A 15,700-nucleotide genomic window follows, 5' to 3' on the forward strand; every position below is an offset into this window, starting at 1 on the left:
AATAAAAGTGCATATGATCAAACTATATAGTACTTCACCAAATATTATGGTATTTTTATTATTTTTGTTGAAACTTTTAGCCTTTAAAAAAGTTATTTTTATTGTATACTTGTTTAAAATTCAGAAAACTTAGTCTAAAATAGATACTTCAGATTATCCATTATGAAATAAATAAATTATTAAATATATCTACATTCTAAACTTTAAGTTAAAATCTTAAAATATACTCTTCAACTCATTAAAAAGTATTAAATTTTTAAAATAAATTAAAATTGCACATTAGATTACGGTAGGATATATTCTTCTCACTCGATATTAGAAAAGGAATCCAAATACTATTGATATCAAAATTCTTTACTTTCCAAATAAAAAATTTCAGTTAAAAAATACTAGTATAGTGATTGAACTTTATTTTTTTTTTAAAAAAGAATTATTTTTTCAATTTAATTTCAATAAATAGAATTCCATATATAGTTCTTAAGTGATATTTCCTTATTTGACAATTTCTCACAAACTATTTAAGATTGCCAAGTGGATTTATAGTAGCTTGTCATTTGGCTTAACCACAATGCAAATTTTCTTGCTTTAATATATATATATATATATAGATATTTTATTTGACTAACATAATCAAATATAGAATAAAGTTATCATACATTATTGGCATTTATTAGCTTGCCACTTGACTTAACCACAATGCTAATTATATTTGGTAACTTTATTCCTTTAATATATATATAGATTTCTACAATAATTTTGTATTAAAAAGTAAACTCACATTACAATAAATAATAAATTTGTTCTACCTACTAAACACTCATGTAATGTGGACAGACGAAAAGCAACCAGTAATGAATTTGAGGAGTTGCAATTAATAGTTAAATGAACCAAATTCTCTTCAATTGCTATTTGTAATCTGTTTAGTGCTACACATTTCAACATAAATCTCAGCTAATCAAAATCCAAGAGCAAATGAAAGGACAATAATCACATTATTTATGTTAATAAATAAACCAGTTACTACATTCTATAATAATCTTCTAAGAACGGCTTAACATCTTTTACATTCCCCATGTTGTATGCCTTTTCGTTTCCCTCAAATTTTTATCTTATCTTTCACTTATTGTTCTTTCCTCTTTTGATAGAAAGACTATCTATCTCAAAGATTTTAGTAGAACAAAAAGAGCATATTTTAAGATGAATGTCCTCAAAATTCAGTGACAATAGCATGATCGGAAAGGTCAGCGTTCGATTAGTCTGATAGCTAACAAAATTTTAAATTTCCTTACTTTCATGAGCAAGTAATATCAAGGCAATATGATTCAATGATTTTGGTGATAAAACAAACATTTCAGCTAAAAATCTGATCACTGCTGGTATCAAGAGATTATGAGAGAGCGGATAGAGATTTGTCGAAGACGTCAATAAATGTGAGTTTTTGATTTTCTTGACCAAATTCTATTCACATCATTCAAAATTGTTTTCTTTTTATTAATTTAAATTCATCATTGTTGTCCTTTCAAAGACGGATGCATTTGGCAAATTTCCATCATTGTTAAGCTTTTTTTATTTGTATCACTTTGTTTGTTTTCAACCGATACAAAATAATACATATATATATATATATATATATATATTAAAAGAAGTGAGCGATAAATTCACTATGTTATCCTCCTTTGTGACGTGAATGAACTCTTTAACATAGGTTAAGTGCCTTAAATCTTTTCTAGACTATTTTGTGAGGATATATTTGAGTTCAATTGTTGCTTTTGAGTGATTTTTGTTTAGATATATAGAACAAAACAATTAATGTTGCTTATCGTGCATATTCTATTTAGTTAATTTGTTTTTCATTTTACTTCTTGCTTCTTACTTATCATGTAAATTATGTTGTTTAATTATTGTTTAAAAGTTTATTCTCGCACATAAGTTGTTAAAGTTTTGCTTCAACAAGTTTGTGATTATGAAATTTTTATTTTAATGGGGAAAATCAATTCGTGTGTTGCTTTTGCAGACAATTGGATATTCCTCTCTACCAGCCTTACCGTGACGTGCATCGATATAAATGTGGTACGCGTCTTTCTACGTTGAATGTATTTTCTTAGGTTCAGCTTTTGAAATTCCTTTTCTAGGATATACAAAACCAAGTGATGTACGTATACAGAGAAGTTCTTGAAAACTAAGTGATGTACGTATTTACCTCATAAATTAGAGATAATGTGATTACAAATAATAATAACTAAGTTAATGTTATTGTTCATCTTTTATACAGAGAAAGTTATTCAATCATTTTGAATTTGAGATTTGGTCACTTAACGTATGTAGTTTAATATTATTATATTTATCTAAGTTTTATAAAAATAACATAGAATACACGTGCAACACACGTGTTTAGAAACTAGTATATTTATAAGTAGAGAGCTCCCGTAAGGCCAAAAAGAGACAAAACATACATTAAGCAAGCAGAAGAAAAACTAGATAAGCACTGAAAAAGGGCATTCAAGCTCTTCTTCTAATCTTCGTCAATGAAAAATAATGCATTAGGTTTCTTTAATATTTAATTATTAAAATATGCCTATCTTTTAAATATTTTTTTATATTTTATATGTAATATTAAAAAAGGAAAAAGTTGATTTACAAAGAGGATTGAATGATATCTTTTCAATTAAATACTAGTTAATAATTAATTAGCTTGCTTCTCTGTCAAAAAATAATTGTCAATCCTTTCGTAACGAAAGTCGGAAGAAAAAACTGGATTGAGGAGTCGAGGTTTTAGAGAGAGACGCTCTGCCTTCTCTCTAGAAATACCCCTCCTACAGAAAACTAAACTATATCCAATTCTGAGATTACAAATGGACAATCATAGAGAATTAGATGATCTTCCACCTAAACCCCCGACATTAATTTATCCCAAACTACCAAAATACTTCTTTCAAGGATAAACTTGTGTCCAATGAAAATGAAAGGAACCTTTCCTTTTCCCAGTCCCCCCCCCCCACATTTACTGCCTATGGCAGTTGATACAAACGAGGAGGAAGAGGAAACAACTCAGGAAAACAAAAAGAATGAATTTGCAGTTCCAATAATTGGGGAAGACAGACAGCGTATTTACTATCCTTGGAGATACTTAGTAATAATCCAACTTTAGGGGGGAAAATTTTCACATCAAATACTCAAAAAAATCACAGACTGGAAACCAACAGAAAACTTTCCTCTGATCGATCTTGGCGAAAACTATTTCACAATTAAATTTAACAAAGAGAAAAATATGGTAAATGCACTGCAAAATGGTCCATGGTTTATCTTTGGCCATTTCTTATCAGTTCAATGTTGGAAGCCAAACTTTGTACCATCTAAAGCCAAGCAATCATATACAGCAGTTTGGGTACGGCTTCCACAGCTTTTAATAGAATTTTATGACGGAAAAATCTTGGAAAAAGTAGGCAACACGATTGGAAGACTACTCAAAGTCAATGCTTGTACATCCACTGCGCTATGAGGCAGATATGCTAGGCTCTGTGTGGAACTGCCATTGAATAAAGCAGTCAAATCCAAAGTATGGATAGGATCACACAATCAGGAAATTTTGTATGAATGCGACAAATTACAATGCCTAAAATGTGGATTCTCGGGTCACTCAGTAACTCAATGCTCCTTTTCCAAACAACAAGCAACCACCCAGATATTATACAAAAAAGAAGGGAATCAACTTGAAGATGACATGCAGGAGCAGACTCACAACAATGATGAATGGAAGACAGTCACGTTCACCAAAGGTAGGAAAAAAACCATGAAGAAGGAGATCCCACAATCATCAAGCAAGACAGGTATAAATGTAAATATATTTGATGGCAACACAGGTAAATTCCTCAGCTCTTAAACTCTCAATTATAAAGCGAGGCTTAGAAGCCCGTATCTGGATATGAATATGACTGGGAAAATCAACAACACTGATAATCAACAAAAATATGAAACTAAGTTACAAACAAAAAAACACTTTCAATCCTGATGGAAGAGGACATGGTTTTGGACAAAACCATAAACCAGCCAACGGTTAAAAAAATTAAATTATTAAAAATGACTTACCAAATAATACCTCTACTAATGGACAAGTGTCAACCCTAACGGAGGACACAATTAATCAGCATCACTTAAACACTTCAAGTAATATCAGTAACCCTCCTCCTAACTATGCCTATAACATCAATAACTCTAAATCTTCTAATAACAATATATTGCATGCCTCTAATGACACATCCTACTTGTCCGCCTCTCAAACACTCATGGCACAAATGGCCAATGACATGGAACATGTATCCCCATCCCAATCTACCAATTTCTCTAATAAAAATCACACGCTAACCCTCTCCAACAACATGCAAACAAAATCTACTATCATTGCAAAAGATACTGTAATCTCTTCAGAATACAAGAACTCCACAACTCACCCTATAAGTTCTCTAACCTATCTAGATAATGCCAAGGATTCCTCTAGCACAAAGGAGGAGTCAAAGTCTCATTCACATACTTTGACTCAACAGAATCTAAAACATGGCAAACTAAGCTCCACCTAACCCTCAAATGTAAAATATCCCCACGATCTTCATTCAACCACCACTACTAGCAGACCACCAACCTTTGTCTTGGGTAGAACTAGGGATAATGGGACATGCCATATCATTCAACATAATGTTGAATGGAAGGGAGACGGTGATAATCTTACAAAACTCTCACTATCTAGTTCAACTGATATCGGAGGGCATTCGACTTTCTATGAACAACTTCATGAACCACGTCTAGGTGAACAACATCCTACACCCAGTGGCTCCAAACTCAACTCCAAACATCACTCAAATGATTATGGGGGAGTGGAACATGCCACCTCACTTTGTTCCAATTCAGAACACCCATCCTGTGATGGATCTACCCTTCTTCACCCGATAAATAGCGACGAGCATCAACCCAATATTCACTCCTTGGGATGTACATGCACCCCAAGCTCAACCACCCCATGCAACTACTGCCACCCCCCCCCCCCCAGAATCAAACACGGCCTCAAACCCAACCAAACCCACCAAATCAAGAGGAAATGATGGAGGAAGCAGTGGAACCACTCATCAACTTACTACCAGAACTAGTGGTAGACGATTCAAATCTCGATGAGATAAAGTTATTCATCTTCATGGAGATGTAGGAACAGAGGCAAGTGCTCAATTGTTCAGTGAAACTCTACAAGTGCACCATGGACATAAGGCCCCCAGCAGATCCATCAGTAGGACAACATGCAATGATTATAGTTCCCTTTCAAAGGAGAAACCCAATTCATGCACCAAGAGTATTGGAGAATGGAGACCTTCACAACTGGACAATCAACATGAATAGGCTAATCTCCTTCATCATCTGAAATGTGTGTGGTGGAAATAACGACATATTTAGGCTTAATCTAGGGGAAATGGTTGACATGCATCGCCCATGCATGATCACACTGTTGGAAACTAGGATGGACAACTCTCATAAACCCCTTTGGATTTTCTGATATGATAGAGATTCTGGCAAAAGGGTAATCTGGTGGCATGGTTATCCTGTGGGATTACCATATGGTCAATGTCCATAGTTTTGTGCGTAGGAATCAAGAAATCAATGTTATAATTGAGGTAATCCCTACTGGAAAAACTTGGTTATTTACCTCTATTTACGCTAGTACTAATATTAATCTAAGAAATCAAATGCGGAACAGCCTTATTAATATTAATGCTAATTATCAAGGGCCTTGGCTAGTAGGAGGTGATTTTAACGATGTTCTTGACTCTTTAGAAAAATAGGCGGTAACCAAGTGAATAGAAACCGTTCTAAATATTTATGGAATTGTATCAATAGTTGTAACCTGATTGACCTAGGTTTTAAAGGCTCTAAGTATACTTGGACTAATCGTGGGAAAGCAAAAAGGGGCTTAATCATGGAAAGGCTTGATAAAGTAATAGCTAACAGTGAGTGGATTAGTTGTTTTCCAAATGCTTCAGTCACTCACCTTCCAAAAATCCATTCTTACCACAATCCCTTGCTTCTTGAAATAATCCCTAGACCAAGTACCACATTTCCTAAACCCTCTAGGCTTGAAACATACTGGTGTAGACGCCCAGATTTTATTAATCTAGTAAAAAGAAGTTGGACTGAGTATAACTATATAACCTCGGTAAACTCTTTTCTTACTAATATTAAAGCTTGGAAGGATGAAACTTTTGGAGATCTATACAAAAAAAAAAAGAATCTTAGCTAGATTAAAAGGTATACAAAATTCCAGTCACTACTATACAATCTCATTCCTTCAACAATTGAAAAATTCCTTACAAATTGAGTATAACAACTTCCTAAAAATTGAGAATGATTATTGGAAGCTAAGGTCTCGTATCTCTTGGTTACAAGAAGTCGATGTCAATACTAGATTCCACCATACTATGGCCTGTAACAACAAAAGGAAAAACAAAATTAGCTTTTTAAAAAATGATGCAGGAAATTGGATTAATGATTCATCTGAAATTTTATCACATACAAAAAATTATTTCCAAAACACCTTCAACACTACTTATACTTCTATCAATTGGATTATTATATTGCAAGACCCTACTAGCCATAAAATAATTGACCTAAAAAGCCTTAACAATCCCCTAATGCCGTGTGAAGTCACAAATGCAATTTTCTCATTCAAATCATTCAAAGCTCTTGGTCCTTATGGGATTCATCCTTTTTTATCAAAAATATTAGAAAGTGATGGGTCCCTCTGTCATCAACTTATGCCTTCAAATTTTTCGGAATAATTCCATACCAGAAGGTATCAACAACACCTACATCTGCCTCATTCCAAATTTACAATGCCAATAATTTAAAAAAATTCCGTCCAATAGGTCTCTGTAACACTATGTACAAACTAGTGACAAAAATAATTGCTAATTGATTGAAACCCTTTCTAAATGATCTAATTAGTCCATACCAATCCAGTTTTATCAAGGGAAGGAGGACCAGTGATAACGCGATCATAATCCAAGAATTGATTAATCAATTCAAGAAAATCAAAGGGAAAAGGGCTAACATGATCCTAAAAATTGATTTAGAAAAAGCTTTCGACCGCCTTAAAATGGTCTTTTATCTATAGAATGCTAAAGTTCTTTCACTTTCCCCTATCAATCTCTAAATTAATAATGAATTGTATTTGTAGTAGTAGTATAACAATACTAGTCAATGGTTCAACCACTGAATTTTTCAATCCTAGTAGAGGTATCAGATAAGGGGGTCCCCTCTCACCCTACATTTTCATACTCTGTATGGAAATGTTTTCTCGACTCATCTCCTACGAAGTTGATATTTTCCAATGGGACCCAATTCACCTAAATCCTCGTAGTCCTGAAATATCACACCTCTTCTTCGTAGACAATCTCACACTTATGGCCAAAGTAAATGACAAATCTTGCAAAGCTATCAAAAAATGTCTCACCATCTTTTGCGATCTATCTGGTCAAAACATTAACTTACAAAAATCTAGGATAATATTTTCTAGGAACTGCTCTCCTAATGTATCAAAGGATGTGACAAATTTTTTTAACATTCAAATCAATAATTCCTTTGGGAAATACTTAGGATACTCCATTCTTCAAAACCAGCCTAAGCCTAAATATTATCAATTTATAATTGAAAACATGCAGAAAAAACTAACTGCATGGAAAGCCAAATTTCTCAATATTGCAGGCAGAACAATATTAGCTTCCTCCTCATTAAATTGTATACCCAATCATGCCATGTAATATACATACCTCCCTAATAAAGTTCTTAACCAAATAGATCGTATCCAGCGTAACTTCATCTGGGGAACAACTGACAACGCAAAGAAAATCCACTATAGTGTTACAGCTACAAAGGAAGAGGGGGGTCTAGGACTAAAAAAGGCCAAGACAAAAAACCTCATTTCCCTTTCCACTCTTGCATGGAGAATGCTCTCAAACTCAACCACTTTATGGTCCAAAATTATCATTACTAACTACATCAGAAATACTCCAAAAACCCAAACCTCTTTCATCTCGAAAAGCATATTGAAAGGATGGTCCACCTGCTCAAAAAGAATTAGGTGGCAACCAAGCAAGAACTCGAATTTGGACCTATGGAACTCCACTTGGATTCCAAACCATCAATCACTCAGGGCTTGCATTGAAGGTCCCTTAACCATAAAAGACTCAACTCTAACACTCGGGGACATAATTTCCAACAACAATTGGGACCTATCAAAAATTTCCTTTAATATCCCAATTGATATTATAAAAAAATTGAGCAAATTCCAATACCTCTTACTGAAAGTAATACTGACACTCCTATTTGGAATCTTAACACCAATGGCTCATTCTGTAGTAAAAGCTATCATAGCATTATCAAAGACACCATAAGACCCCGACATGAATTCATGTGGATATGGAAACTCCAATGCCCTAATAAATTGAAATTCTTCCTCTGGCAATGCCTTCATAATAGAATTCCTTGTCGTCAATATCTGAGCCACATAGGTATTAATATTGATAACAAATGCACAGCCTATCGACTAGAAGAGGAATCCATTGTCCATATATTCACTAGATATCCTATAGTGCAGCCTCTTTGAACCAAATTAGGTTTGAAAAATCAATTAACGGCTAACATTGATCACTAGCTAATACACATCAAAGGTCTAAGACCTAACTGGAAACTAACCTATACAGAATGGGACAACTTCTTAGCTTTTATAATTTGGGGCATATGGCTAACAGAAATAGTAACAACATCAATACACTAATCACAGCCCCTCACTCACAACCATCACCAATCACTATGACTGTACAACGGGACGGGACGGGACGAAATTAACGGGACGGGACGAGATTTAAGCGGGACGGTGGTGGGACGGGACGAAACGGGACGGGACGAGACGGGACGGGTTCGTGGGCCTTAAGTGTATTTTTTTATAAAAACGTCTAGTTTTTTTTAAAATTACTATGTTTTTAAAGTTTGCAACGGCTAGATTTTTGACTTATTTAATAAACTTAAATGTTATTATGTTAAAACGAAAATTAGAAAACTAAGTAAAGAATTATAAAATATTAAATCAAAAGACTTGTAATGAAATATTCTAGTAATTGTAAATTTATAATAGAGTTATAATTTATTTAATATAATTTCAAAGTATTAACTATTAAGTAACTAAGACAATTCATAAAAAAAAAAAATTAACGCTTAGAGCCTTTTATTTTATTAATGGAACTTTCAAATCTCAAATACAAATATAATTCTTTTGAAGAGCACCTAATCTACACAGCCACCTTCTATGAAGGGTTCTATTTGAACTAGGACTCTTAGTAGCCAATTACAAATTATCATACTAATATTTGTAAGCTCTTATATAGCTTCTTTGTAACTTATCAATAATATCTCTCGGACATTGTTCTGGAATTGGCAGTGTTGAATGTTGATTGATGTTCTATGAGCTTCATGCCGTCATCGGTCCTAGTGCTAAGTATCTCATTATATTTTTCTTCTTCCCTAGCGTTAATTTTTCAAAACCAAGATTTCTTCTTTCTGCATTAATCTCATCTCTGAATAATACAGAAATCTCTAGGTTGTCCTCTGCTAATGAAGGTCTATGATCTCCGATTTGAAATATTGTTGCGCTAAAAGTATTCTCCAGTGCTAAGAATCAAGTTCATCATCAATAGAGGAATCAAAACATGTTATATCATCAATATCTTCCCATAAGAATTTCTACTCTAGACTTAGAAGTAGAAGGAGCAGTTTCACCACTTGTTGTTTCTATAGATTTATATTTATCAAACATTGATCTAGATTCTAACATAAGAATATATGTTAGCTTGGAAGTCATCGAGAGATGGTTGTTCATATTCTTGAATTGCTAAATTTTGATAAATTTTACGAACAAGTCCCTTTGCACCTCTTAATTTTAAATATGGATTAAGTATTGTAGAAATTAAATAAACTTGGGGAATAGAGAAAAAAAAATACTTTTTAAATTTTGCAATCATTTCATTAATGGCCGGTGCATAAGTTGGATTTGTTTTATACTAACCAAATACAAGAGAAATTCCACAAATATACCATAAAAACTCGCGGGACAGCTGGGACAGGCGGGACGGAACGGGACGAGATGGACGGGACAGTTGGGACGGGACAAAACGGGACGAAATGGGACGGGATAAACGGGACGAAATGGTCATCCCGTCCCATCCTGTGTCTCGTTTAACATTGGCCCATCCCGTTTAACTTGGGGCGGGACGCAGCCCGACACGTTGGACAGCCTTACCAATCACACAGCTCAGTTTCACTACTTAGCCAAAATAACCCCTCAGCCAACGGAAAAAATTACTATTCAAATCCGCTGGCATGCACTACCAAAAGGTTGGACCAAATTAAACATAGATGGTGCCTTCACTCTTAAAAACAGTGGTATAGGGGGAGTATTTAGGGATAGCAATGGGGAATGAATATTAGGGTTTAACAAACAATGCGATAGGCTATTTCCACTTCATATAGAATTGCAGGCTCTTCACGAGGGAATCCAATTGGCTACCACGTTTGGACTATTACCACTAGAGATAAAGACAGACTCAACGAAATTAATAAATGCAATGAATAACGGACATTCAATATTATCTAATCTAATACAATCTTGCAGGTCATTAATGCGCCAAGAGAAGGGCCTACTACTACAACATAATTTCAGACAAGGTAACTCAGTGGCGAATGCATTAGCCAAGGAGGCAAAAAAACAAGAAAAACAAGCAATATAAACCAGGAAGCACAAAACTTTTTGCTGATCCACCCTTTTTTGTAAAGCATCACCAAGCAAAGGATCAAAGTCAGGAATGCAGCTATATAAAAGCAGTACCCCTTTCAGTATGTAATATGCTTAGGGCAATTGGTAACAAAAATGTCCCAGCTAGTAGTAGCATTTTGTACTCGGGCGTACCTGCCTCCATAACTACCTCTACGAACATTATGGCATGTAATATGTCCTTTATCTAAGTATATCTAATATAAATCCTATTATTACTCCAAAAAAAAAGTCGGAAGAAAAAAATTCTCCGTAACTAAAGGGAATGGCAAAAAGGTAAAAAAGTTGTTTATCAAGGGTGTATTAGTTTTGACATTGAAAAAGTAAGCTAAGTTCTAAATACTCCGTATAGGACCCATAGTAGCCATAAAGAAAATAATAATAATAATAATTCAACAATTCAATCGTTCTCTCTTGCCTTTTTTTTTCCCTTTCGGCCCAAGTCTCTCTATTTCTAATAATCCTCTCAATTTATTCCCCTCTCGATTTCTCCGACTATCTCTTTTGGTTTAAGGTATTTTCATTATTTGCCATTTCTGTTTTTTTTTTTCCTTTTTGTTGGAGCTTCTAATTCTGATTTATGTAATTTCTGATCTAATTGTTTATCTTTTGGAAAATTGTTCGGTTTTTGTTTGCGGAAGGAGAAAAGTTATTGTTTTGAGTTTTAATTTTTTCCGAAAATATCAGGGAAAGCGTTTGATTCGATTGACCGGTGAGATTTTTCTTAAAAAAAAATATTTGTATATCTTTTTTATTGATTTTATGTTTGATCCTCGTAGAAAATTAAGCGTGTATTGGCTGTATTGTATGCTAAAAAAGTGATCTTTAGGTTTTCGTGCTATTCTGTGATGTTATTAGGTAAAGGGTTGTTTTTCTTTTTAAATTTATTTTTTATTTTTTTATAATAATGAACTGAAGGACTAAATTGTTTTAAAGTTTCTATCCTTTTTGCATATCAGTATGCAGACTCAAGTGACATATGGCTAAATTTCATTGTTTTTAGGGGAAATTGTGATGAATTTGCTAAAATTGAGAAGTGTGGATGTTATCTGGATCATCTGAAGTACTTGTAGTCTTTATATGGTCCAGTCTTTTGCTGAACTGTGGCATTGAATGTTAGTTTATTTGTTTTTTTTTCCTTTGTAATTTCCCTTGGTTAACGATTGAAATAGCGACATGAGCATTTAGCTTCTTTTGTTTTGCTTTAGCTTTTGTAAGGATATCTCTGTATCCTTGTTGCATGATTTTGAGGGCTTGTGGTGTAATCTAGGTGGAGAAAATGTTTGAATTAAGAGCATTTGGTTAGAGTTTTCGTTTGGGTTTCATTGTGCTTCCTGGGTAAGCACCTGATCTAAGTCGGGTACATTAATAGTTGGTCTGACTGAGAGGTATTAAGCAGTTTATCGACATAAAGTTGTGGCCTGGTCTTGGATGGTCAATATACAGGAGTATATAGGTGATAGGTCATACATGTGTTCTTTACTTACAATGAACCACTACATTCTATGGTTTTAAAGTTGGTAAGATAGTACTACTGTATTTGTTGAAAAATTAAGTTGTTTTATGAAGCTTAAACTCCTGGATCTTTTACCAGTTACATTTCTGTCAGTAGCAACACCCTTATCCTGTGTGGACTAACTAATGATATTCGATATAAAGAAGTATCATTTACTTGAAATAATTGATAGAGAAAAAATGAATCTGAAAGGCTACTAGCTCGTCACCATCTCTTGTGCTTGATGTTTTACGACCCCCTTGAAATTGTTTTATTGACTGTCAGTTTAATGGGTATCATAGAAAAGAAATTATAAGATTGAGTTGACGGTATTGTTGATATGATGTATTCTCTTGAATGCTTGATGTTGAACTCCGTCAACCTCTATTTGAGAAAGATATGCATCCTCTAGACAGAAGTTATAATTGGTTAGAAAAAAAACTCTTCAAGCAAAGCAGTTTTGAATATCTCCCTCTTTCCCTTTTCGTTTGTCACCCTTGCCTTTGTTGGATGTCCCAAAACTGTGTCACCCTTTTGAGAAGTGGGCAGTTTTTTTTCAACACTACCCTCCACTATATAAGTTAGAACATACTAAAACTTTCAACTTTTCATATTAATTTGGTATGTTGAGAAATATTGATAATCATATTAAGGACCTTTAGCATTTCTTAAATTGGGGAAAAAAGTGAAAGTGGCAAACAGTATGGGATATAGGAGTCTATGATAATCTACTACGGCTGTAGTTGACAACAACTCAACTGTCTCTCTATCAGATGAAACAAGTAATGATCTAAGCAAGGTGGACTTTTTAGAGAGAGTCTAGGCTAGCACATCTTAACAGTAAGTTGACCTAGCACCTTTTAAGCATATTTTTAGGTGTAGCATCAAGTTGTCTCGTAATTGACTTGTGTTTTTCTTTTTTATCTAGTTTTGTTTTGGGGTCAAAATATATGAAGCGGTTTCCTCCAAACTGTTGCGCCTTTTCTCTGACACCTTCTAAAGTCCGGGGGGTCAGTGCTGCTTCTTTTCACTATTTACGCTATTGTGTCGAGTGCAATTTAATGCTGCATTAACGCTAAAGCACTTATTTTGGTGATATATTTTAGTTGGGGTTGGTTGTTTAAAGTGTTCTTATGGTCATAGACCATATATTGCAGAGTCCCTTAGATATGGGATCTGCATGTACTTTATCGTTTCATGATGCATCCATGCACATAATGAGCTTATGATGTGGCAAGTGGCAGGTTTATAGCAGAAATGGAGTCTTCAAAAGAGACAGGTTGCCAGGCTAGAGAAGGCCCCATCCTTTGTGTTAACAACTGTGGGTTTTTTGGTAGTGCGGCCACCATGAATATGTGTTCCAAGTGTCACAAGGACATGATACTGAAGCAGGAACAAGCTAAACTTGCAGCTGCATCCTTCGACAACATTGTAAATGGAAGCTCAAGCAGTAATGACAAAGAACCTGTTGTTGCTGCTGTCATTGATGTGCAAACTGGCTCGGCGGAATTAAAGGCTGTCTCAATAGAAGCTTCTGCTGATTTAGCCTCAGCTCAGAGCTCAGAGATGAAGCCAAAAGAGGGCCCAAGTAGGTGCAATACTTGCCGCAAGCGTGTGGGTTTAACAGGTTTCAACTGCAAGTGTGGCAATCTTTTCTGTGCAGTTCATCGTTATTCGGACAAACATGACTGCCCATTTGATTATAAGAATGCTGGTCGGGATGCTATAGCTAAAGCAAATCCTGTGGTTGTTGCCGAAAAGCTTAATAAAATCTAGGAGCCTTTTGTTGAAGGTTATGTGAATTGAAGCATGATTCATTAGCTTTAAGCTCTGTCCATCTCCCTATAAGTTCGCCACTTGATCTTCTGGTCTCTCTTAGATACAGATGGTATAAGGCATCAAAAGCGGAGCATCTTTGCAAGTTCATTGCAGCCCCTGTCAAGTGCTAGAATGGCTCCAGTGTGTAAGTTGTTATTTGTGCTGGTCTGGTGGACCTCTTCATGCAATTTGTAATTTATCCTCGTTCGTCCTATTTCTCTGTCTAATATAACGTGCAGAATGTCTATCCCTTGTTAACTCAAAAAAGGGTTCCGATTTCTTCAATGGCTCTGACTTGTACCATTCATTGTCTCTGTGTTCTTGATCCGTTTGCCTACGTGCTATATGATGTTTGATGTTCTCGTGTTGGTATTTTATTTACCAAAGTCATTTCTCTTTGGAGAAATTGGCTACTCTTATTGTTAAGAAGTTGAAGTTTGATGATATGCAAGTAAAAGTCCTTCAGAATACTAACTGACCCTTTGGGACAACTTCACCCTTCAACCCTTGGGGATGATGGGCCTGTCCATCTAGCCTTCTCCACTTAAATATACCAGGGTTGTATAGTTTGGCGCATGGCTCGAATCTGTAATTTAACAGAAGTCCCTCAACCTTTGTCAATTGACCCAACCTCGGGGACTGTTCAGAAGTAATGTAAGTTAACGTTTTGAAGAAATTAAGCTTCTCCTCAGTATGAGGGAGTAATAGGTAGTAGAATATTGAAATAGCACTGAACTTTTGGAGGAATAAAGTTTACCATAGGGAGGTAAATAAGTGCGTATAAAATACAGAAGTACTAGGAAATATAGGGTATGGTTACATAAGTAAATATTAGCGACACTAGCAAAGAAATAATTGAGGTGAGTGCAAGGGCTATAAGAAAAATGTAAGCATTAACATCAGGTGATAATCAACAACAGTTCCTTTGGGTGAGCACCGGATAAATCCCAGGAAAATTCGCATCCGCTACAGCCTTTGCCCTTCAGGTGAGCACTGAATAAACCTTTTACTGTGTATTAGCCTGCAAACCACACAGAAAATCCGCACTTGCTACAGCCTCTGCCCTTCGGGTGAGCACTGAATAAACCTTCTACTGTGTATTAGCCTGCAAACCACACGGTGAATATTATAATTACAATATTCTCCACTGGTTTTCTTTAAGGCTGTATTGTGGTCTGGGCCTAAACCAACCTGGGCTTTAGGCGGGCCGGCCTGAGGGGGTCCCAGGCCAAATGGTCCCGGGCTTCACGGTCCCAATGTGTGGAACCGGCCCACGGTGGTCCCAAGCCCACATGGTCCCGGGCTAAATGGGTCGGGCCTGCGGGCCTAAATGGGCCTAACGGATTTTTTAGTTCCGGGCTATTTTTTTATTTAAGGCACTTTCTTGTAAACTATATATGTATATACTAGTATAAATTGCTTATATATAGCTATATAAATATATATAGTATATATAGTATGTATATATAAGGGTGTGTATTATGTGTATATATAATTATATATTGCCTTATGTAATATATATTGCC

At 35.1% G+C, this 15,700-nt stretch overlaps 1 protein-coding gene across 3 annotated transcripts; it reads left to right on the top strand.

Moving 5' to 3' along the window:
• Positions 1–11,227: 11,227 nt before the first annotated feature.
• On the top strand, positions 11,228–14,459 carry LOC104233639 (zinc finger A20 and AN1 domain-containing stress-associated protein 8-like). Of its 3 annotated transcripts, none has more exons than XM_009787062.2 (2): positions 11,228–11,375; positions 13,601–14,459. In XM_009787062.2, exon 2 carries the CDS (start codon positions 13,614–13,616, stop codon positions 14,130–14,132), a length of 519 nt encoding a protein of 172 aa, XP_009785364.1. In that variant the 5' UTR covers positions 11,228–11,375; positions 13,601–13,613; the 3' UTR covers positions 14,133–14,459. The 3 variants fall into 3 exon arrangements, with proteins under 3 accessions (XP_009785364.1, XP_009785366.1, XP_070026791.1); XM_009787064.2 differs by having other exon boundaries at positions 11,236–11,375; positions 13,595–14,459; XM_070170690.1 differs by lacking the exon at positions 11,228–11,375 and adding an exon at positions 11,376–11,573.
• The last annotated feature ends 1,241 nt before the right edge of the window (positions 14,460–15,700 follow it).

The sequence above is a fragment of the Nicotiana sylvestris genome, chromosome 3 (assembly GCF_000393655.2).
Source record: "Nicotiana sylvestris chromosome 3, ASM39365v2, whole genome shotgun sequence".
NCBI lineage: Eukaryota > Viridiplantae > Streptophyta > Magnoliopsida > Solanales > Solanaceae > Nicotiana > Nicotiana sylvestris.